The following is a 25,219-nucleotide window of genomic DNA, read 5'->3' on the forward strand; positions in this document are numbered from 1 at the left end:
AAACAAAAATTGATAAGTTAGGCTTTATTAAAATTAAAAACATCTGCTTTCCAAAAGACATTCTTAAGAGAATGAAAAGACAATATTTGCAAAACACATCTCTGATACAGGACTCATATTCAAAATATTAAATTAAAAAAAAAAAAACCCCTCCTAAAACTCAACGATACAAAAACCAACATCCCAACTTAAAAATGGGCAAAAGATCTGCACAGACACCTCACCAAAGAAGATATACAGGTGGCAGATAAGCATATGAAAAGATGCTCAAATTCATATGTCATTAGGAAATTGCAAATTGAAACAATAAAATACTACTACACACCTAGGAGAATGGCTGAAGTCCAAAGCAATGACAACAGCAAATGTTGACAAGGATATGAAGCAACAGGAACCCTCATCCATTGCTGGTGGAAATGCAAAATGGCACAGCCACTTTGAAAAACAGTCTGGAACTTTCTCACAAAGCTAGAAACAGGTTTACCACACAATACAGCAGTTGAGCTCTTAAGTATTTACCCAACTGAGCTGAGAATGCATGTCTACATAAAAGTCTGCCCAAGAATGTTTATAGCAACTTTATTCATAATTGCCAAAAATTGAAAGCAACCAAGAGGTCTTTCAGTAGGTGAACGGATAAACAAACTGTGGTACATCCATATAAATGAAGTATTATTCAACAATAAAAAGAAATGAGTTACAGAGCTATGAAAAGACATAGAAGAACTTTAAGTGCATATTTCTAAGTGAAAGAAGCCAGTCTGCAAAAACTGCATACTGTATGATTCCAGCTACATGACATCCTGGAAAAAGCAAAGTTCTAGAGGCGGTAAAAAGATGAGCAGTTGCCATAGGCTAAGGAGCCAGGGAGAGGGAGAGGAATGAATAGGTAGAACACAGGGCACTTTTAGGGCAGTGAAACTATTCTGTATGGTTCTGTAATGGTGGACACAGGACACTATGCATTTGTCAAAATTTGTAGGACTATATATACAACACAGTGAACCCTACATAAACTGTGGACTTTAGTTAACATTAACGCATCAGTATTGGTTCATCAATTGTAACAAAAGGACCAGACCTTTTTGTACTTCCGGCACAATTTCTCTGTAAACCTAAAACTCCTCTAAAATATAAAGCCCAATCTTAAAAATATTGACTAATGGAATTTGCAAAATGACCAGATACACAAAATTGTTGTGAGGCTTAAGTGAGGTTCTAATTTTGAAGCCGCATGGCACATGATAAAAAAATACCCACAGAGTAAATATGAGCTAAGTAGAGATGTATGAGCTGGAAAGGGCTTCCAGAAAGAGGGTAGACTTTAGGCAGGACTTACACTACCCCCCAGCCCTGCAGAAAGTCAAATTCACTCCTGTCCTGGCTGGCAGGAGGCCGGGGAGGCAGTGGGTGCTGGCAGGACAGGGCAGTGGTGGGGACCAACTGTTTCTCAGAGGAAGCCCCCAGTCCCAGGGAGCTTGGGCTGTCATAGGGGTGAGGCCACACTTCAGAAAATAACACTCTGAAGGCTTTGCTGTGAGAGCAGACTTATCACCCCTGCTACGGCGTGGAGGTAGGTGTGGGATGCCTGATGCATCTCTAGCGTTTGAAATGTCATTTCAGTAAAGGTTAACCCTTTGCACCAAGTCCTACTCGTTGGAGACAGGCTCCTGGGATTTAGCCCAAGACTCCTAGGATAAAGTCCAAATTCCTCACCTGGGGAGGGAGCCAGGGTGTCAAAGCAGCATAAAACCAAAAACCAAACCAGTTGCCACCAAGTCAATTCCAACTCATGACGACACCATGTGCGTCAGAGTAGAACATCATATGCTCCATGTGATTTTTCTAAAGTGGATCACCAGACCTTTCTTCCAAGGCACCTCTGGGTGGACTCAAAGTGCCAACCTTTCAGTTAGCAGCTGAGCGTGTTAACCATTTGCCACCCAAGGTAGTAATAAATGGCATTGGCTGTGGAGCCAGACTGACTGGATTCAAATCCTGGCTCTTCCACCTTTTTAGCACGGAAACTCTGGACTGCTATGCTTATCTGGACCTCAGTTTTCTCATCTATAAAATGGGAGATGATACTACTACTAACAACATTCAAGGGTTGTTGGGAAGATTGAATGAGTTAATACAAGTAAGGTGCATAAGGCAATATTCCTCCATGCATGGTCCAGGGTCCCCATGGGTGTCCCTGAGAACTTCATAATAATTCTAAGATATCGTTTGCCCTTTTCCCTTCCATTTTCTCTTGAGTGTGCAGTGGAGTGCCCAGGACATGTGATGAAGTCATCGCTCAGACAACTAATGGAATGTGTTTCAAAAGTGTCTCCATTTTAATTTCTAATACAGTAAATATCAATAGATAAACTGAAATAAACAAAAGCTCTTTGGGGTCCTCGATAATTTTTAAAAAGAGTATAAAGGGTGCCAGAGCCCCCAAAAGTTGAAAACCACTGGTTTTTGATAACTGCTTTATAAATGTTAAAAAAACAAAAAAACCCTGTTGAGTTGATTCTGACTCATGGAGACCCCATGTGTGTTACAGTAGAACTGTGCTCCATAGAGTTTTCAATGGTTGTGACCTTTCGAAAGTAGATCGTCAGGACTTCCTTCCAAGGTGCCTCTGGGTGGATGCGAACCACCGACCTTTCAGTTAGTAGCTGAGCATTTACCGTTTGTACCATCCAGGGACTCCCTAATAAATAGCACAGTGGTTAAGGGCTTGGCTGCTAACCAAAAAAGGTCAGCAGTTTGAATCTACCAGCTGCTCCTTGGAAACCCTGTGGGGCAGTTCTACTCTGCCCCATAGGGCCGCTACGAGTTGGTATCAGCATAAGGACAAGTTTGGTTTTTTTGGTATTGTTACTCTGCCCTCAGTTCAGTAGGCTTCCTCTCTCCCTCCATTTCAGCTGAACCCTATGCTCTGTCCAACCAACCACTCTAAGCACCTGCCCAAGGAGGCCATGAGGATTCTGCCTCCACATCCATGCACAGCAGTGACTCCACCTTGAATCCATCCCTGTCTCTGCCCTTAACCAAATCTGACTCACTCTTTAGGGCCCCGTTGCTTCTGCCTCCCCCAGGGAGCCCTGCGAACTGCCCGGCCCACATGGAGCACCCGGTCCTCTGAGCTCACACAGCTCTTGCTCAGCTACCAGGGCAGATGGTCGATAGGGCTGAATCATTTTTGCTTCTGGAACCACCAACTCCCCCGCCAGGCAGCATGCTACTGCTGGAGTCAGAGCAAACGGGAACTGTGTCACACTGGGCAAGTCAATTCCCCTCTCTGAGCCTTCTTCCTCATCTGTAAAATGAGGCAATTATAATACTCTCCTTGCAGATCTTGTGAGGATGGGCTGGCTGGGCTAATGCAGCCCACCCAGGGCTTGTCACCTAATGGGGCTCAGAGAACTGGGCTTCTCTCCCACCCCCTGCAGAGCCTAGGACAGTGGTCAGTGACTGGGTTGGGCCTTTGGCCCCTGCATGGGTCAGTCATTGGACATGTGCTGCCTGGGGAGGGACTGTGACCTCAGGTAAGGCAGCTCTCCTCAGCTGTGCAATCCCCAGAGGGGGGTCTCTGCTGACTGCCCTCCAGCAGCTGGGCAGTAAGTCCTTCCTTCCTGAGGGCTTATAGGCTGGGTATTAAGTGTCCACCACGTGCCTTTACTTGCTACGTGACCTTGGGTAAGCGACTTGCCTTCTTGGAACCTCAAGTTCCTCATCTGTAAAATAAGAAAATGACTTGCAAAGTAAAGAAGAGAAATGAGAGCATCACTGTTATTTTTATTTATTCAACAATTACTTTTATGAAGCACCTACTGTGTTTCAGGTTTGCCACCTGTCAGTTTGTCATACGGTTGTGGCTTGTGTATTGCTGTGATGCTGGAAGCTAAGCCGCTGATATTTCAAACGTCGGCAAGGTCACCCAAGGTTTCAGCAGAGCTTCCAGACTAAGACAGACTAGGAAGAAAGGCCTGTCTACCTACTTCTGAAAATTCGCCAGTGAGAACCCTATAGATCATAACAGAATATTGTCTGACATAGTAAACCCTGGTGGCATAGCGGTTAAGTGCTATGGCTGCTAACCAAAGTGTCAGCAGTTCGAATCCGCCAAGCGCTCCTTGGAAACTCTATGGGGCAGTTCTACTCTGTTCTATAGGGTCGCTATGAGTCAGAATCGACTCGAAGGCACTGGGTTTGTTTTTTGGTTTTAGTGCTGAAGGACGAACCACCTAGGTTGGAAGACACTCAGAATACACAGTGCCTGCAACAATGGACTCAAACATACCAATGGTTGTGAGGATGGTGCAGGACCAGGCAACATTTTGCTCTGTTGTACATGGGTTGCCACAAGTCAGAGCCAACTCAACAGGAACTAACATCGACAATGTTCCAGGCACTGTTCTAGGGACAGGGGATACAGCAGTGAACTAAGCAGGCAAAACCTCTGCCTTCGTGGAGCTGACATTATCACAGGGGCTGCCAGGCACTACAAATAAAAAGGTAAAATACATGGTTATCAGATGGTGGTAAGTGCTGTGAAAACGTAATAATTAAACCAAGAAGGGCAATAGGGAGTGCTGGGGGTGGGCATGGGGGTGGAGAAAGAGGGATGTAATTTTAACTAGGGTGTCAGGAAAGCCCTGTCTAAACAAAGACTTCAGCAAGGCGAGAGGCCATGTAGATATCTCAGAGAATAGCTGTACAGGCAGAAGGCCCGGAGTGTGCCCGGCATGTTCCATGAACAGGTGGCAAGATATGAGTGAGCAAGGGAGAGGGTGGCTGGAAGTGAGGTCAGAGGAGCAGCGGGAGTCAGCGGCGCAAGGCTTGCAGGCCACTGTGAAGACTTCATCTTTCCTCTGTGTGCAACGGTGAGCCCAGGAGCCTTCTGAGCAGAGGAGGGCGTGACCTCACTTTCATTTTGCTAACAGAGCATAACCCAGGTGACAAGACAAGAGTCCAGCTGTCTCCTCCACTGCGCAGAACACGTGGAGGGGCTGGCAGGCTCTGGCCAGCCTCTCTGGACCATCTCTAGCTGCTCCTGCCCTCCATTCTGCACTCTGGCCACCCTTGGCTCCACCCAGCAGCTGTGGGCTCCCACCTCTACCCAACTGTGTGCCATTCTCTCAGGCTGGGACACTTTTCTCAATCCCCTTACCCCAGGGTCTCCTTTCTAACTCCTGCTTATGCTTCAGGGTTCGGAGTGGACCTTACCTCTTCTGGGGAGCAGCCCAAGCCTCAGGCTGGTCCTCATCCCCCCTGTGTTTCTCACCCCAGAGAACCAAGAAGCAGGATCATGCAGGGTTAGGGACAGGCCTGGCGTCACAGTGCCAGGTTCAAATCTTCCTTATTTAGAATCTTTGTACCTCAGTGTTTTTCACCTGTAAAATGGGGGCAATAATAACGGAATACTGAAAACCCACCTTCACATGGCAATTGGAATCCTAAGACTCCAATTGCATAAAATTCAGCATGGCGTGACCACAAGGTTCATGAAAACTCAAACTTTTGATTTGCCTGTATTGTCACAAGAGTAAAAACATGAAACTTTTACCTCTCATCACCACTGGAAAAATGCCCAGTTGTCACGAGGACTCACTTCCTCACTTCTTCCCATTCCCATTTCCCACAGCAACCCCTGACCACCCTGCCAGAGGGCAGGGGCTGGGCCAGTGGGGGGTGCTCACCACCACCCCAGTTATTCTCCCATTGGCTGGGGGCAGGAGGAGGGGCAGAGGGACCATGGGTGAATATAGGAAACACCCTTGGGAGTTGCCTAGTGTTTTCCACATGTTTGGTGAAGGTCAGCTGCTGCCACAGGCCCCATCATTCTGCATGGAAGGACTTCCTTCCTTCTCTGCCTTGCCCCCTAGCCCATGGGAGAGATATGGGGAGTGACCAGGTTCACACTGGATTGTCAACACCTACAATACAGCAGGGGCTCAATAAGTGCTTGCTGGAAGCATCAGAGCACAGCCAGAAGTGGCCATGTCCTGGTTGTACCATTTCCCAGAGGTGTGGCCTGGAGCAAGCCACTTTGCCTCTCTGAGCCTTTGTTTCCTCATCTGTAAAATGGAAGGAATCGCTCCTCCCTGGTGAGGCGTGTAGCTGGTTCAGCTCCTGTGCCTCAGCTGCACTGGGAGGTGGGGGGCCCAAGTACCTGGAGAGTGTCCAGCAGGTGTCCGATGGACATGGACATGGTGGTGCCCATCAGAGCCATAGCAGCATCTGTGCGGAGCAGATTGAGTGTGAGCTCTTGTGAGGTTCAGCTCAGGGGCTCCCAGATGGATGTAATCTGGTGAGGCTCACAGGGGTCTGAGGGCCTGTGGCAGCAGGGGGTGAGAGAGTGCCATTATTTGTATTCCAAGCTTCTGCATTTGGTAGGCTTGCTCTGGGCTCAGAAAGGAGCAGGATTCACTGGGAGTCTTCCCTATCCCCACTCCAGTTCCCAGCAAAGATAGCCTCAAGAAACCCGCCATTTTGAGAGCTTCTATATGTTTCCTGGGCTTTTTAGGTACTTCCTAACAGTTAATTGCTACTAAGCACTCACCACGTGTCTCATATACCGAGTCAGACAAGGCCTTGCGAAAACCTTTCCTGTTTAATGTGAACATTTTGCAAGACAGGAAACTGGGAAACAAAAAGGTCAAGTAATTTGTCAGGGTCATGTAGCTAATAAGTGGTGGGGCCAGGGTTTGAACTCAAATCTAAGCCCCTGCTCCATTCACCGGATGGAGGAATGGAAGTAGAAAGGCTACAAGCCTGCACCTCCCCACAGCCTGGCCCTCTGCTTGCCTACAGCAAGCACAGGCTCCTGCCTGGGGCTGTCTGAGGTCTGTTCTCGGGGCAGAGGGTGAGCTCTCCTGTCTCTCATAGGCTGGCTTTCTGGCTGGTTTCTCCTCGCTCCCATAGCCTAGCCTGGTGGATAAAGCTTTGATCTCTTCCAAAGCTAGGCCACTGGGGTTCAAAGCTTGGTTCTGCCACTTTGCTTCTGAGTGCCTCAGTGTCCTCCTCCAGAAAATGGGAGCCACAGGACCTACTTCCATGGGGTGCTGTGAGAATTAATGTTGGGCTGCACTTAAAGTGACAGACAGTTCATGTTCATTACAAGCTCACTCTTATGCCAGCTTACTGCTCTCTTCTCTCGGGTGTCTCTTTCCTGTCTCATTTCTCTCTCTTGCTCTCTCTCTGCCATATCTTAGGAGGCATTTCTATCTTGTTTTGAAAGCTTCTCTTTGTCAGTTTCCTCTCTTTTTCTCTCTCTTCTGGGTCCTAAATCCTGGCTCTGCATTTCTGCGCTGCATAAACTTAAGCAGAGAACACAGCAGCCATCCTGACAGGATCTCCTCAAACTGTACTCTCTAGAAAACTCCCTGCAGATGGATTCCTGGCCCCACTCCAGGGATTCTAGTTCTGGAGCTTCAGGAGGGGGTCAGGAATCTTCATTGCAGCCAGCACCCCCAGCCCCCAATAAGGAGTACACTCTTGAATTATGCTTTAAGAACACATTTGCCCTTAGTCTTCTCTTCTGTGAAATGGGGATGAATAGAACCCCCCTCCCAAGACTGTAAAGATGAAATGGAATAGTTTTTCTGGAAAATAGTGCAAGCTCCTTCCATTTTTTTCTCTTGTCTTTTGTATAATGTCTTTGGTTTCTGACTTTCTCATTCTCTGATCCTGGTGTTTTCATATTTCTGCCTCTCTCCTTGCTCCCCACCACCTATCTGAAGGTGGACCCAACACCAAACCAGAAGTGGAAGAATTGTACAAGAGTGGCCCTTTCGCAAGGGCTGGAGGACCCACGACCACTCAAATGGCCTGTTGCACTCCTCCCAGCCTTTACCCGGCAGTCCCCCAACAGGGCTCATCTCCTGCCATGCAGCCCCATTGCGGCAAAGCCCAGGAAAATGGGGGGATCCATTGTGCGGGAATGGCTCTGCTGCTATGGAAACGAGTGCTTAGGAACCGCTCAGAGCCAATACATTCGGGGGAGCAGCTGGCCTTGGGGGAGGGGGAGAGATCAAACTCTGTGCCTTGGACTTTGCCCTCCCATTACTGAAGCCCTTGTGACGCTGGGCAAGTCACTTAACCTCTCTGATCCCTCCTCTCCCTCACCGGTCTGGGAGCAGCAGCCCCCATTGGTGGTGGGTAATAACAGCCGCCAATGACTGAACGCTGAGCTGCGGCTTTCAAGCCTGAAGACACGCCAAATTGCCGTTTGCTTTCATTACTGCGAGCTCAAAATATTCTAGTGCCAGTTTACTACGTGACCCTGTGCCACCTGAGGGCCGCCAAATGATTTCCATGATAGAATTTCTCCTCACAGAGGCCCAGGGTCCACTGTGAGCCATGCTTGCTCACGCATATACACACACACACACACATTCACACACCAGCTACTGAACTGAGCTGTGGACACCTGCCTGACCCTGGTTGAGGTTTCTCTTCCAGGAAGGGAAGGAGAAGTGAGCACTGTCTGGGGATTACTCCATCTCAGAGGCCCAGGGTCTGCAGCTGCTGTAGCACACCACTGGCCAGGGGACTTAGGTCCTCTTCCAGGCCTCCCCAGGCTCCCCAAGGCTCCAGGCCTCAGTCTGAGCCCTCCAGCCTGGACTCAAGGCTCCCAGGTCAGCCTGATAGGCTCCCCAGAGAAGCCCGCCCTGTCCCCTTGCTCAACTGCCCCACCCTCTCAATCTATTCCTTCACAACCTTCTCACAACTTGCAGAATGTTTTTCGTAAGTCTGCCTCCTTGGGGTTGCCTGCATCTCCCCTCAGACCATAGCTTTGTGAGGCAGGGATTGTGTCTGTCTCCGTCGCCACTGGACACGCAGTGTCTGGCACTCTGTTAGACTGGGGATAGTAGGGAATAAGAGCATTGGCTCAGAAGCCACTCTGGGTGAGGGGGTGCTGTAACGTTCACCCCACCAGATGAGAGCCATTGGGCAAGTGCTTTACCCTCCCAGTGCCCCGATTTCCTCACACACACTAAGCTACACACCATTATACTCACACACAGAGAGATACAACACACACATCACACCTCACCCACCTCCCTCACACACAGACACACGCCACACATCACACACCACCCTCACACACAGTAATATACCACTCACACACACACAGAGCACACACCACACATCATACACCATCCTCACACAGAGTAACATATACCACACACACACACAGAGGCACCACACACCACACATTACATACGGTAACACACCACACTCATAAATACACACTCACACAGAGACACACACCACACATCACATTCAGTAACACACCACACCCATACACACACTCATACAGAGACACACAATACTCCCATACACAGCAGCACACCACACACACATGCCCTCCCCCACACACACCCCTGGACAGCTGGCCATCCCCTGAAGGAGGTTTGTGTATGGCTTCAGGCCTCCCTGCCTTTGCTCAAGTGGTTCCTGCTCACTGTAACCCATTCCCACAGTTTCCTCCAGAACTCTCCAGATCCTCTGCCCCTCATTCGCTCACAAATCAATTAAATTTTCCAGAGAACATGGTGACCGGCCCAGGATCACACACGAAGTTGCTGCAGAGCAAGTGTTCGAGCCCGGGCCCTGGGGGTACACTGAGTCCAGCTGCTCCAGCGAGCGTCCGTGCGTTCATTCCATCAGCCAGGCGTCTGCTTGTTTGTTTTCCCAGCAAACATTTATTGCGCCCCAGGCAGGCTGCTTGGTGCTGGGGACCCATCCATGAACAAGGCCAGCCGAGAACGAGACAGTGCGCAGTCCAGAGAAGCAGACAGATGCTAAACAAGTAATTACAAGCGTGATGGATGCCACAAAAGAAACGCAGACAGAGCCCTGGGAAGGGAACAGGAAGGGATGCCAGCTTCTCTCATTTATACACGATTTTACAGCAGCCGGTGCCAGAGTAGTCCTCCTGCCCCTGTACCAGAACCACCTGGAAGCCCTGTTTAACGCCCTCTCCCCGGGCCAGCAGACTGGGCATCCCCAGGGAGGGGGCCTCCTCCTGAACTTGCTGCCCAGGGACGGCCATTCCGAGGTCAGAGAATCACAGCTTCAGAGGCCCAGGGAACAGGAATGGAGGGAGGACGTGTACATGTTTTCTAATCACTCACAAGCCTTTTTTTTAAATTGTGGTAAATACGTTTGTAACAAAACATTTGCTGTTTCAACATTCTTCTCATGTGCAATTTAGTGACATTAACTGTATTCAGCATGTTGTGCAACCATCACCAGTATCCATTTCCAGTTTTTTCCATCCCCCTTAACAGACACTCAGCTTCTCTGAAGCAGTGAGCCCTCTTTTCCCCCTTCCTCTGGGCCGCCCCTGGTAACCACTAATAATCCTTGGTCTGCGTACATTTGCCCGTTCTAGATGTTTCATAGAAGTGGAATCATACAATATTTGTTCTTTTATGACAGACTTATTCCACTCAGCATGATGTTTTCAACGTTCAGCCATGTTGTAGTCTGTATCAGGACTTCATTTCTCTTTATGACTGAGTGGTATTCCGTGGTATATGTGTTCCACATTTCGTTTATCCATTCATTTGTTGATGGGCATTTAGGTCGTTTCTACCTTTTGGCCGTTGTGAATAGTGCTGCAGTGAACATCGGTATACTGAGCCACCAAGTCTCGAGCACATTCACCTCTCACCAGGCCCCTGAAGGAGGTAGAATGAGCCCCAGTTTACAGATAAGACAACCAAGGCCTAGAAAACCCCAGCGACTAGCACAGATTCAAACCCGGGCTTGCTGGACTCCAGATTTGGGTGCCCAACACGTAGCCCCGCTGAAGTGTGTTTGCAGTTAAGAGGGTGGCTTAGTCATCTAGTGCTGCTATAACAGAAACACCACAAGTGGATGGCTTTAACAAAGAGAAATTTATTCTCTCACAGTCTTAGTAGGTTACAAGTCCAAATTCAGGGAGTCGGCTCCAGGGAAGGCTTTTTTTCTCTGTCTGCTCTGGAGGAAGGTCCTTGTCCTCAATCTTCCCCTGTTCGAGGAGCTTCTCAGGCACAGGGATCCCAGGTCCAAAGGATGCACTCTGCTCCTGGTGCTGCTTTCTTGGTGGTATGAGGTCCCCACCTCTCTGCTTGCTTCTCTTTCCTTTTTATCTCTTGAGAGATAAAAGGTGGTGCAGCCCACACCCCAGGGAAACTCCCTTTACGTCAGGATCAGGGATGTGACCTGGGCGAGGGTGGTGTTACAATCCCACCCTAATCCTTTTTAACATAAAATTAAAATCACAAAATGGAGGACAACCACAGAATACTGGGAATCATGGCCTAACCAAGTTGACACGTATTTTTTGTGGGGGGAGGGACTCAATTCAATCCATGACAAAGGGGAAACAAATAACTAATTCTCAATGAGCCCAGTCTTGCTGGTTACAAGATGCCATATGCATTTTATAATACAGCATTTCAGTATCATAATGATAAGAGGTGTTATTTTATGATAGGAGGCTCTGGACCTAGGGTCCTGGGCCAAGCACCTTCGTTTACTAGCTGTGTGGCCTGGGGCAAGTTACTTGACTTCTCTGGGCTCAGTTTTCATGTCTGTAAGATGGGGATAATAGTGGTACCACTGCCTGGGTTATACCTTTCCAGCTTCATCGCCTTCTCCCTTCCTCTCCATCTTCAGCCCCAGCAAAACTGGCTCCCCTGCTCTTCTCAAACATGCCAGGCACATTTCCCGTTCAACAGTTTTGCATATGCTGTTCCCTCTGCCTGAATGCCCTTCCTCCAAATATCATCATGTCTCACTCTCCTACTCCCTTCAAGTCTTTGTTCGAATATCTCCTTTTCAGAGAGACCCTCCCTGATCACCCTGGCTAAAATAGCTCCTGCACCATCCCCTGCAACCCGCTCGAAAAACAAGTTGCTGTCAAGTGGATTCTGGCTTGTGTCAACCCCATATGTGTAAGAGTAGAACTGTGCTCCATAAGGTTTTCAATGGCTGTGACCTTTAGTGCTTCTGGGTGGATACAAACCACCAACCTTTCTGTTAGTAGCTGAGCACTTCAGCTTTGGAACCACCTGGGACTGAATCCCCCCACCTGGCTTTCTTTTGCCCAACGCACTATCACCAGCTCTTCTTCCTGTCTCCCTACACAAGAACGGAAGTTGCAGGAGAGTGGCGAGGTTGCTTTGTGCATCCTTGTCTCCCCAGCCAAAGGGCTTGATTAGGGCCACCCCAAGTTAACAAGCGAGCTACAGGGGCTCAACCCAGGCTGTCTGCATCCCCATGTCTGCACAGAGCCCTGGCAGTGCAGCAGAGGCATCACCCAGGCATCCGTGAGGGCTGGCTGTAAGCATGCCACCCGGAGCCCAGCAGACAGCAAAGCCAAGTTAGTGCATGTCCACGCTGTGCAAATCTGCTGCCCATGAGCTGACGATGGCTCAGGCCTCCTCCACCGAAGCAAGGACTCTGAAGGAAGGGACAGTGAGTTCCCCTGGACCCCCTCCCTGAGGGCCCTGGGACTGGTAGGCAGTGGGAAACTAGGCCCAGGCTTGGCAGGGGCTCAGTGCCAAGGGCAGGGCCCTGCCAACCTCACTCCCCCAAACAGCAACTGATTGTCCCAGCTGCTCCCAAGTCCCCCAAAGACTTCCCAGTGGCCACTCTCTCACGGGGACACTGGCTCTCAAAGGGGCCAGCAGCCTGGCTGCTTCTGGCTGTGCCAAGGGAGGCCGGGCGGGCATGGTGGTCCCGGCCTTCCGGGCCTGCTGGGAACTCACAGCCTGGTGCTTGGCTGAGAGCAGATGAGGATAGTTCCTGAGGGCAGGCCCAGCCCCTTTTGGCATTTGTATGCAGGTGCAGGCCCTGCACATGAGCTGGAATCCATCAATAGAAAATAAAACACTGAGAGAGAGCAGCCCTCACAAGACAAACTGCTGTGGGAGAAGGTATTGTCGGGCGCAGCTTGCTGAGCACTCGCTAGGCCAGCTTGCTCTCTGGCATCTCTGAGTGTGGACTCATCACACCCTCACCAGGGAGGTGCGAACTGGTGGAATCTCTGCTTCTCAGAGGCACAGAGAGAGGAGGCCTCTTGCCTGGAAGAGGAAAGTCAGGATTTGAACTCAAGCTCCCTGGCTCCAGAGGCAGGACCTCACCTGCTCTGCCATATCCCAAAGCTTCCTTGAAAGGGCAGGAAGTGGGGGTGAGGAGGAGCTGGCCACCAGGAGTGAGGCTGATTCACATCAGAGCCCTGAGCTATCACCCTCAGAATCCGGCCACGGGACACCGCACCAGAAGAACCAGGAACAGGTTAGAAAGGCCAGTCCTCAGGCCCACCCAGACCAGCTGGGCCTGGCAAGCCTACGCTTTCCACACAATCCTAGGTGGGTCTGATGCACATCTGAGTTTGAGAACTACTGGCTTAGAGTCAGCTCTGACCCAGATTAAAAAAAAAAACAGCTTTTTATTGGCTGGGTGAACAGACCTTTAGCAGAGCTGCCTATGTAAGATCCAGAGGTGTCACCATGGTTTACTGAGCACTCACTAGGTGCTAGGCCATCTGCTGAAGGAGCCCTGGTGACACAGGGGTTCAGGCTCTGCTACTACCCAAAAGGTTGGCAGTTTGAATCCACCAGCTGCTCCTTGGAAACGCTCCTGAGCAGTTCTACTCTGACCTATAGGACTGTGATGCAGAATCAACTGGGCGGCTACGGGTTTGCTGTTTTTTTTGGCCCTCTGCTGAAGAAGCCCTGCTGGCTGCTAACCAAAAGGTCGGCAGTTCAAACCCACTAGCTGCTTCACCGGAGAAAGATGTGGTGGTCTGCTCCCATAAATATCCCAGCCTCGGAAACCCTATGAGGCAGTTCTACTCTGTCTTATAGGATCGCTGTGAGTCAGAATCAGCTCAACGGCAGCAGGTTTGGTTTTGGTTTTTATGCCCTTTGCTAAGTGTTTCATGCTCACTTCATCCTTAAAACGGCCCCAAGGAAGGGCTAATATTATAATTTTTCCCAGAAAGTTGAGGAATAAGGAGCTTAAGTTCTCTTATAGAACATTACATAGCTAAAAAGTGGCAGAGCCAGAATTTGAATCCAGGTGGAGGCTCCAGAGCCTACCCTCTTACTGGTCCTATCTTCAGCTGACTTTCCACCACCCCTCCCCAGTTTATAGGCTAGTGGGAAACCAAGAAGCATGCACAGGCCATACAGTTCGTAGACATGTGCACCAATGGAGGGGGCTGTATGAGCTGGGGAAGCATGGGAAACGGACCCCTAGCCCAGAAGAGGGAGCTTGTTGGAAAAGCCTTCTTAGAGGAGGCCCTGGAGAGTTAGGCTTTCACAGATGAATAGGAGTTTGCCAGCCAGGCAAATATGGTGAGAATGGTGTTCTTGGCAGAGGAAACACAAGTATGAAGACCTGGAAGCCTGTTCAAAGAAATGCCATGTGACAGTCACATGGTGGGTGGGGGAGAATTTGGTGACTTAGAAAGGCCTTAAAGTCCTGGACTGCATCCCACAATGCCCCTGGAGGGTAGATGACAGTCTTTACTTTTCGTAAGCCTGACCTGTAGCATAATCGACTCGGCGGCATTGGGTTTTTGGACCTGTAGCATACAAGGCTGAATTGAAGACAGAGAGACTGGAGGCAGGAAGATTAGAGGTTCAGGGATGCAGAAGGACTGAGCAGTAGCAGTGAGAACGGGGCAGATAGGAGGACACTCTGGGGCAAACCAGACAGGACTGGGGCCAGGTAGCTATGGAGAAGGAGAGGGCGGCAGGGAAAGGGGTTTGTGAAAATGTCGGCAACCAGGAGACAAAGGCACCGGGAGGAGCAGGCTAGGGGGAGATGGTGAGTCCATAACAGGCGTGCTGCATCTGAGTGCCTGTGGGGACCCAGGGGGCTGTCCACAAAGAAACTAATGATACCTGAGTGAGAGTCATCAGCGTAGAGGTGGGCCTTCCAGCTGAGGCCGGATAAGGTTACCAGCTAGAATGTAAGCACAGAAGCGCCTCTGAGGCACCCCTCACTGTCCAGCCTCCCAGCTTTTGCCCATTCCAGGAGCCCTCTTCTTGAGAAACCCCCTCTCCTCCTGCCTGTGTTCAAACGTTCCTTTTCCTCTTCCCATTCTCACTGTCCTCTGAGATTCAAACAATTGACTGGGGGATGACAGCCCTCGCTCTGGATGACCCCAGTATCTGGCAAGTGCCCTGTACATGTCTCAGGCACTAAAGGTGAACTAAGCCAGGCGTGTTTTAGTGGCACAGGTCAGAGATGGAAGCTTCGAAGGGGACAAGCTTTAGAAACACCCCTACTCCACCCCACCCCCACCTCATACATCCTCCTTCCTGGGCTCCCCAGCATGGGCACAGCCCCACTTAACAATGTGGCTGTGAGCAGGACGCCAACCTTCTAGCATTCTTTGAGTCTTCTTCATTTTCATCTGTAAAATAGAGACGCTAATAAGTGGCTGAGGTGGTTGGTGGTTCAGTGGTAGAATTCTCACCCTCCATGCAGGAGACCTGTGTTTGATTCCAGCCAATGCACTCATGGGCAGCCACCACGCATCTGTCACTGGAGGCTTGTGTATTTCTACGATGTTAAGCAGGTTTCAGCAGAGCTTCCAGTCTAAGACTAGAAGGGAAGACCTGGTGATCTACTTCCAAAAATCAGTCAGTGAAAATCCTGTGGTTCACAACAGCCAGATCCACAACCAATTATGGGGATGGCACAGGACCAGGCAGTATTTTGTTCTGTTGTACATGGGGCCACCATGATTCGGAGGCCAATTGGCAGGAGTTAAAAATAGCAACAAATATGTGACTATTAGAAAAAATAGGGTCCAAATGGGATCAAATGGATAAGACCCTTAGGAAGTGAATGGGAGGTGGGGTCAAGTCCCGGTGTGGTTACAAGAGCAGAGAGAGTGGGCCAGACCAGCCTTGACCTCCACTTGAGGGTTAGACACTCTTGAATGAGCCTTCTGTCTCCAAGTCTGCACAACGAGAATCACAAATGTAATCATGTAAAGATTCCACATGCCAAATACCCAGTGGGCCAGCCTACAAAGTAGCTGCTATTACGTTTCACTTTACAGTGCCCCTAACAAGTGCTGGTGCCCTTACCCCTAGGGATGCCTCATACCCCACCTCTGGGACACCCCGCCTTCATTCAGCAACACACCTTCTACTGCCTCCTTCCTTGACCCCGAACACTGCCGGTGCAGGTGCAGCGGGGCACGGCTGTGTTCCCCTAGGGGCCTGTGCCCTGCCTCACTGGAACAGGAGGCCCTGTGCACTGGGCTGCAGGGAGATCTGAGCTATAGAGCTGACTTGGGCAACAATAGGTGTTTGCATCAGATAATGAGTGAAGTGCCTTGTTATTTCATTAACGTGTGTAGCAACGACTGCAGCAGAAGGAAGGAGCCTTGGAAACCTACACTGTGGGTGGTAAGGGGGTGGGGCTGAGATCCCTGACCAGCAACCAAATTGGGGCTGACCTGGAGGCTCAGCTGGAACTGCAGGGGTGGCCTCTGGACACAGAGGTGTGTGTGGAGCCGAGTTCATCCTAAACCCTCAGCCCCCAGGACTTGCTATCCTGGAAATGGAAGCCCCATTCCAGTCTTGAGTCTGGTGACCCAAAAAAACCAAACCAGTTGACATCGAGTTGATTCCAACTCACAGCAACCCTATGGGGTAGAGTAGAACTGCCCCATAGGGTTTCCAAGGAGAGGCTCGTGCATTAGAACTGGCGAGCTTTTGGTTAGCAGCCAAGCTCTTAACCACTGCACCTCTAAGTCTCCCTGGTGACCCCACTGGGGGCAAAATCAATAAGCACAACCCTAGCCCACCACTGCCAGTGCCTCCATCCCCCCTGTAACCGAGCTCTGTGCTCCTGAGGGCTCAGACCCGATATTTAGCCTCCCAGTGTTCAGCTGAAGTTCTGGAGCCAGTCAAACTAGGCTTTGCCTCCTGACTACACCCTCTACAAGGTGGTGAGTTGTAAGAGCTTTCATGAAATGGAATTATAAGAACATGTCTCATCCATTAAGGCAATGTAATCAATACTCTAAAAAATTCCATGGAGCACCTACTATGTGCCAGGCACCTTCTAGGCTCTGAAGATCCAGCATGGAACAGAATGGACTAAGGTCCTGCTCTGATGAAGTTCACGTTCCAGCGGGGTGGGAGGAGGGGGAGGGGGAGGGAGAGACATAGGAATAAATAAGAAAAATATTAGAAGGCCATAAGTGCTATAAAATTTGGAAATGGGATAACACAGGACTGGCTGTCAGTAACAGGGGTGTTTTGTTTTTGTTTTTGTGTTTTTCCATTGTGCTTTAAGTGAAAGTTTACAATTCAAGTCAGTTTCTCATACAAAAACTTATACACGCATTGTTACATGACCCTAGCTGCTCTCCCTGTAATGTGACAGCACACTCCTCCTCTCCACCCTGTATACCCGTGTCCATTCAACCAGCTCCTGACCCCTTGTGCCTTCTCATCTTGCCTCCAGACAGGAGTTGCCCACATAGTCTCATGTGTCTACTTGAGCTAAGAAGCTCACTCCTTACCAGTATCATTTTATGTCTTACATTGTTAGGTGCCATTGAGTCAGTTCCAACTCAAAGCCACACTGTGCACAACAAAACAAAACACTGCCCGGTCCTATGCCACCCTTACAATGGTTTTTATGCTCGAGCTCATTGTTGTAGCCACTGTGTCTTATAGTCCAGTCTAATATTTGTCTGAACAGTTGGCTTCGGGAATGGTTTTAGTTTTGGGCTAACAGAGAATCTGGGAGCCATGTCTTCTGGGGTCTGTCCAGTCTCAGTCAGACCATTAAGTCTGGTCTCTTTACTAGAATTTGAGTTCTGCACCCCACTTTTCTCCTGCTCTATCAGGGACTCTCCATCACGTTCCCTGTCAGGGCAGTCATTGGTGGTAGCTGGGCACCATCTAGTTCTTCCCGTTTCAGGCCGATGGAATCTCTGGTTTATGTGGCCCTTTGGGAGCCCGGGTATTTTGGAAAGTGATCAGGGAAGCCCACTCTGAGTTAGTAACATTCGAACTGAGGCCCAAGTTACCTGCTGCTGTCAGGGGAAGTTCTCAGGAAGAGGGAGTGGCAAGCACCATGGCTCTGGGTCAGACTCCACGGGCACGTCTGGGCCGAGAAAGGAGGCCGGCACAGCTGAAGCACAGTAGGCAGTGAAGATAAGACAGCTTCTGTGTGGACAGAACAAGGGGCCAGTCACGGGGCCGGCTGGAGGATGTGGGGTTTTACTTTTGGTGTCATCGCAGCCGCTAAGGCCAGAGCAGGGAGGGACATGATCTGATTTACATTGTTCAAAGGCCCCTGGCTGCTGGGAGGGAATGGGTTGGAGGGACCAGGGTGGGAGCAGGAGAGCTGGGTGGGAGCTGGCCTGAGCAAGAGCAATGTTTGGATGAGGGCAGTGCTGGGTGGGACAGAAAGAAGCTGGGTTCCAAAGGTACTGTCAACACAGCCTGCGAATGGTGAGGGCTAGTGAGGGGACAAGGATGACAAGGATTAAATAAGATCGTGATTGCTGGTAAAGGGCTTAGCATGGCACCTTGCACATAGTAAGTGCTTGATAAATGGCCAGTTGATTCTCACTCATGGTGACTTGTATGTTTCAGAGTAGAACTGTGCTCTGCAGGGTTTTCAGTGTTCTAATCTTACATCAGTAGATCACCAGGCCTTTCTTCCGAGGTGCTTCTGGATGAGTTTGAACCATTAGCCAGTTCGGTTAGTACCCAGCGCTTCACGTTCGTGCTGCCAGGGATTCTACTCCATCAGTACCCAGCCCAGCCTTCTAAAGGGCCCAGCCCTGCAGGTCACGCAGGGTGGCATTTCTGCTCTCAGTTTCCTGGGCTGGACCAGATGACCGTGCAGGGGAGTGTGGGAGGGTCAGGCAGTCATGTTGTCCAACATCTGCTGTGACAGCATGAGCACCGGGCAGGGACTTGCCCCAGGTCATTGGGCTTGTAAAATGTGGAGGAAGAACAGGAAATCCAGTCTGCTGATCCTGTAAAATCCCCTCTGGGATCCCGTAAGTTTGAAATTCCCAGGCATGAATTCCAGCAGCATCTTCCTCCAACATCCGCTGAAAGACTGGCTGTGAAGGCTGTTTCCTGACCCCGATCTGGACCCCTAGGGCTTCAGCATGCTGACGGTGATCCTTGTCCCTCGCCACCTCTTGCCCCAGCAGCCTTGCTGAGGTCAGCCTGCAGTGCTGACCAGGCCTCCCCTGGCCTGTGGATTTCCCAGCGTCGGGCATCCGCTTGGGCAATCCGGGGCAGGCCATTACCATTGCCTCATCTCTTTCCACAGCCGACTTGGAAGGGCTCCCTAGCTTTATGCCAGGGGAGGCTGGCATAGCTGCCAACACCCTACTTCATGGCGCCATGGGCCCCCACGTGAATGCTCTGGCTCCTGGGGGCTGAGCCACACAGGATAGAACCACCTTTCCTGCTGGGACACAGCCCAGGTGGAATCCCCCATTCTTCCTCCTCACCCAACTTGGTTGTGAGTCAGGGAAGGTCCCACTGGCAGTTCCTGTCTCTTCCTCTGCTGCCCACAAGGGTATGAGGGTATGAGCAGGCACAGCCCACAGGGCAGAGGAGGCAAGGTGGAGCCAGCTGAAGCCGGTACCCAACCTGCCTCCTGCCTGGTGAGGTCACTAGGAGGGCATTCCTTCCTCCAGTCCCCAAGGATCCAGCCTTCTGCTGGCCCCAGACTTGGGATACGGGTTTTATACTTAACCCCAGAGTGGCCCCCACTTCGCTTGGGGCCAGGTTCAGACGAGAGGCAATCAGGGGCTTAAGTGGCTGCTGGAAAAGGCCAGCCCTCTGCTTATTAAATATTAAGTGGCAAGAGTATGGGAATGTATAACTGCAAATAAGACTCCTAAGCAGATGTTGCCAACAGCTTGGACCGGCGCGCACTTGGGACCAACAGGGGATTTCAAGTCATCAAGTCAAGCTGCTGGCAAGTGCCCGGTATTGACTGGGCACCTGCTGGGTGCCAGGCCCTGGACGGGGGGCTGCAGGTAGAAAGAAAGACCAGACGTGGGGTTTCAGGGATTCCCCATCTGGTGAAGAAGACAGGCAAAGTAAGCAAAGACTCACAGCCACAGGTAATCCCAGGCTTAGCGAGGGCCCCAGGAAACACTTGGAAGTGGGTAGGGGAAATGAACTGACTTTGAAGGATACATTCAATCAGTTAGTCATTCAACAAACATTCATGGAATACCTACTGTGTGTCAAAAATTGTTATAGGTTCTAGGAAGTAGAGTATTAAATTATCAAATCTTTCTCTCATGGCCCTTACAGCTCTCTCAGCAGGAGCTTGCATTCTACAAATGAATAAGAGCTTCACCATGAAGAAAGGCAGAAAGGAAAGGCAAAGATCTGGAGACAAGAAGTAAACTCAAGGTGAGTAGGGAGTCCCGTGTGGCTGGGAGGGAGGGATGGGAGGGGTAGAAGATGAGGCCTGAAAAGCTGCCATACTAAAGGGTTTGGGTGAGTTCTGGAGGATTTCAAAGAACAGTGGAGCGACCTCTCTCAGGGATAGTCCATGGCTCCCAGGGTCCCTGGGATAGGACTTAGACTGGCCGTTTAAGCTGCCATTCTGAGAGGCAGTGAGAGGAGGAGGCACTGCTACAGACCTGGCGGAAGTGGAATGTGGCTGCTGGTGAGCCGCCCACCCCCACCCAGGCTGGGTACTGAAGCCGGTGCCCGTGCCGTGCTGCAGCCAGAGCTCCTCTGAGGGTCCACCCCTTCGCTCTCCTCACACCTGCAACCTGTTACACCAGTTCCTGAGCTGCTGAAAACCTATCCTGAGAACATAGGCGCCTTTGTCTTTGACTGAGAACCCAGTCTCTGCAGAGGTCGGGGGAGGGGGACAGGTAATATGAAACACAGGCCTTTCAAGCAACAAGTCCTTGCAGAGGGAAGATTCCAGTTCAACATCTGTAAAAATGCCCCAGCTGTCAGGGTCTCTCTCTGCTGCCCTGCCCGGAGCCAGGGGGACGGACGGGATGAACTTTCAAGGTCATCCCTTGGCCATGATTCTGTGCAAAGAACAGTCAGGGAAGGAGAAAGGATGAGAAGAGCTGCATTTGAAGATGCCAAGATCTTAGGGGGTTAGAGTCTCTGAATATGGTTCTAAGAGTCTAGAATTGCGTTAGGCTGAGATTCTAGCATTTATAGATTTAAAATTCTGAGAGTCTAGAATCCTGTGATTCTAAGACTAGCTTGATTAGGGAAAGTGAAACATCACAGCCATCACCTCCTCTTGATAAAATTCACGCCTCTGGAGAGAACCCCACACCCCGTAACTCCTAAGCCAAACAGGCTTGTTTTCCCCCTTTCTGCCTTTAAATTGTCTTCTCACTCCTTGGTGTCTGCTCATCTGCACACCCCCTCCACGGTCCCTCCTCCAAGCCTGGCAGCCGCACATTTGCCATCTGCATGTAACCCAGTGATTAGCACAGCCGAGCAGGAGAAGAGGGGTGTGCAGCCCTTGCTGCCTGCCAGTCAGGCAGCCTTAAGTCAGCCGGGCTGCAGGAGTCACTCAGGCTCCCAGAAAGGGCTGAGCAGGAGAGGGGAGACATGCACACGAGGATCCAGACGCACACACACACACAGAGGAAGGCTCCAGGCAGGCAGACATACAAAAGCACAGAGAGAAACATGCATACCACATGCAGACATTCACACTGAGTGCACACTCACACGTGTGCAGCACTCACACATATGCAAACAGACACAGACACAGCTTCCCAGCGACACACACCAGCACGCAGACATCCAAAGACACAGAGAGAAAGCACAGCACACATGGAGATTTGCAGAGCCATACACACACACACACTCAAACACACACACTCACCCTCCCACAGAGACACAGCCACACGGTGAAACACCCAGTGGCATACACACTCACACATGTGTACAGACGTGCACAGGCAAACAAACCCACACGTAGTTATGTATTGGAGTTACACAGACCAACACACTCCCAGGGCCACGGCACTGAGTGTCCCCTCCAAATAAAGATGGCAGCAAATTCACCCTTCCATTTCCCTCTCATACCTCTCCCACTCCCACTCCTTCATCAGACATTAGACACATAACCCACTATGCACACAGCCTACAGCGTACGAAGCCTGCAGAGCTGTGACACAGTGGACTGGGTAGTGGGGGGGAAGGGACAGTCCAGTCGTGCTGCAGGAGCTCAGAGACAGCTGGAACACATGTAAGCACTGGTTTAAGGAAACCATTTCCAGGGTTGTACAAAAGAAAGGAGCCCTGGTGGTGCAGTGGTTAAAGTGTTTGGCTGCTAACCAAAAGGTCAGTGGTTCAAATCCACCACTTGCTCCATGAAGGAAAGATGTGGCAGTTTGCTTCCATAAAGATTCATGGCTTTGGAACTCCTATGGGGCAGTTCTACTCTGGCCTATAGGGTAGCTATGAGTTGGAATTGACTCGACAGTTGTAGGTTTGGTTTGTTTTGGTGGATAGGTAGTGAGCTCCCCGTCACTGGAGGCAATCTAGTAAAACAGACATCTGTACATCGGATGGGAGAGGGAGTGCTGGGGCAATTGAAGACCTTAAAAATTCCTTCTAACTCTGATATTTTGTATTTCTATCAATTCCACTGGGCTTCAAAACAGTGATCTTCAATTTTTTTTTATTACTTTATCAGTAAAAACATTTTAAGGAGGTACCCCAACACATGTACATTTGTTTATTTGTAAATATGTACTTTTGGGACAAATACGTAGTTCATAGAATATACACAAAAATAGAAAACCTTTAAATAATGAGATAAAACTATGTAGAACACTGTCTTAAAGGATAGGAAGCATTGGAATGAAAGTGATGTAGCATTTATTAAATACTTCCTCAGATTAGCAGTTCAAATCCACCAGCCAGTCCTTGGAAACCAGATGGGGCAGTTCTACTCTGTTCTATTAGGGTCACTGTAAGTTGGAATGGACTTGACGGCAACGAGTTTGGGTTTTTGTTTGTTTGTTTGTTTGCGTGCCAGAAGGAGTCCTGGTTGCACAGTGGCTAAAGTGGTTGGCTCCTAACCAGAATGTTGGCTGTTCAAACCACCAGCTACTCTGCTGGACTTCGTAAAGATTTACAGCCTTAGAAACCCTGCGGGCAATTTTTTTAAGTCCTCTAGGTTTGCTATGAGTCAGAATCAACTCGACTCAATGAGTTTGTTTTTTCTGATCTACCAGACTCTTGATTTAGTTTTTCTATTAATCCTCAAAATATCCTTGTGAAGAGGCTCTCCTTTGTTTTTATTTTGTTTGTTTGTTTGTTTTTCTGCATTTTATAGATGCTGTGCTGAAGCACAGAGAGGAAAAGTCACTGACCTGAGGCCACGCTGCCTGTAGCTGGCAGGACTGGGATTTGGACCCTCACAGGCTGGCCCAGAGCCCATATCCCACCCTCTAATCCCCTTGCTGTTCACAGGTCGTGCAGGGAAGGTGTGGGCCTTGCGTGGATTGGGGAAAGACCCATTTGACTTCTGTAGGCAACAGCTTCAAGGTGGGGGTTCTCCAGCTGAGTGGCCGGGGCTGCTCCACCTGCAAAGGCCCCAGATGTCACCCTAAAGGATTAGCGTTTGCAACTGACCCTCAGGCCACTGGCACCGTGGGCAAGGCATGGTTATTCTTAATTGCCTTTGCAGTTAGTTGCTGTCAAGTCAATTCCGAGTCATGGCAACCCTATGTGTGCACAGTAGGATTGTACTCCTTACGGTTTTCGAGGCTGTGACCTTTTGGAAGCAGATCGCCAGCCAGGCCTGTCTTCCGAGGTACCTCTGGGTGGGTTTGAACCACCAACCTTTCAGCTGTAGTTTAGAGCTTAACCCATTTACACCACCCAGGGACTCAAATTGCCTTTAAATCCTTGCTGCTCAAAATGTGGTCCATGGACCAGCAGCTTCAATCTCACCTGGGATATGTTAGAAATGCAGAATCTCAGGCCCACCCCAGGTCTACTGGGTCAGAATCAGCATTTAACGAGGTTTCCAGGTGACTCGGATGCACATTAGAGTTTAAGAAGCCATTAAATTAATCTGTTCTATGGTCCTATCCCATTGGGATGCTGGGAATCCCAAACTTTGTCGTTCTTTGGGCTCCTTCCTCTCCAGAGCTTGCTCAGTTCCAGTGCTCCAGCATTTGAGGTGGCTTCCAGGAGCCTGTCCAAATGCTCTCTCTGTAGCTCCTTTGCCCAAAACCCTGCAGCAGCTCAGACTTGCTCTGAGTAAAACCCCAAGGCCTGACCGTAGCCCGGGAGACCCTACTCCCTCTCCACCCTCTTCTCCCACCACTCTCCCTCCCTCCACCTCCTGGCCACCTGCTGTCCTCAACATGCCCCCACAGGGTCTCCACACTGGCTGTCCCCTCTGCCAGGCCTGCCTGTGGCTCTCGCTTTCACTTCTTCAGGAAATTCCACTCCTGAGCAAGACCCTCCCTGCCATCCTGTGTAGGATAGCAGCCCCCATCCCTCTCTGTCCCCTCACCCTGATGCCTTTGTCTCAGCACTTGTCCCTACAAAGCATGCACTGTATTTCTTCGTTCACGCATTTATCTCTCCATCTTCCCCACTAGAAGGTGCAGGCCTTGAGGGCAGGAGCTGTGACTGTAATTTCTAGACCTGGCACAGGCCCTGGCCCATAGCAGGTGCTCAGTAAACATCTGTTGCCTGATTGCAGGCCGTGTATTACTTCACTGTGTGCATTGTCCCGGCCCAGGAGGCCCTCCAGGCTCAGCAGCTCTGTGGTCCAGCTTTCCAGGGCACCAAGGCCCCAGAAGCCTTGCCCATCTCCCAACCCCTCGCCAAGCCCTGATGGGGTAAGGGCAGCACCCCCCTGCCCATCTGAGACCTTCCAGCTTCTTCAAAGTGCCCTCCCAACCCCCACTCCTGCCTCTCCCAATTCTCCCTGGCAATCTCTTGGGTTTTAGGCTTTCACAAAGACCAAACCAAAAAAGAACCCGTTGCCGTCAAGTTGATTCTGACTCATAGCGACCCCATAGGACACAGTAGAACTGCTCATAGGGTTTCCAAGGAGCAGCTGGTGGATTGACATGCTGACCTTTCTGTTAGCAGCCGAGCTCTTCACCACTGCACCACCAGGACTCCTCACAAAGACCAGGGGGTGGGGGGTGGTAATTTTGGGCACACTTTTGCCAAATTCC

The 25,219-nt window shown here is 50.3% G+C and overlaps 1 protein-coding gene across 1 annotated transcript in view; it reads right to left on the reverse strand.

The window, feature by feature from the left end:
- Positions 1 to 644: 644 nt before the first annotated feature.
- Positions 645 to 25,219, reverse strand: part of LOC126067347 (translation initiation factor IF-2-like) — a 37,796-nt gene continuing 13,221 nt past the window's right edge. Inside the window, exons 3-4 of the mRNA XM_049869146.1 lie at positions 18,065 to 18,203; positions 645 to 6,329 (exon numbers count right to left, since the gene is read on the reverse strand). Coding sequence (XP_049725103.1) covers positions 6,272 to 6,329; positions 18,065 to 18,203 — 197 coding nt within the window. The 3' untranslated portion in view covers positions 645 to 6,271. The remainder of the gene's footprint in view (positions 6,330 to 18,064; positions 18,204 to 25,219) is intronic.

The sequence above is a fragment of the Elephas maximus genome, chromosome 25, assembly GCF_024166365.1.
Source record: "Elephas maximus indicus isolate mEleMax1 chromosome 25, mEleMax1 primary haplotype, whole genome shotgun sequence".
Lineage (NCBI taxonomy): Eukaryota > Metazoa > Chordata > Mammalia > Proboscidea > Elephantidae > Elephas > Elephas maximus.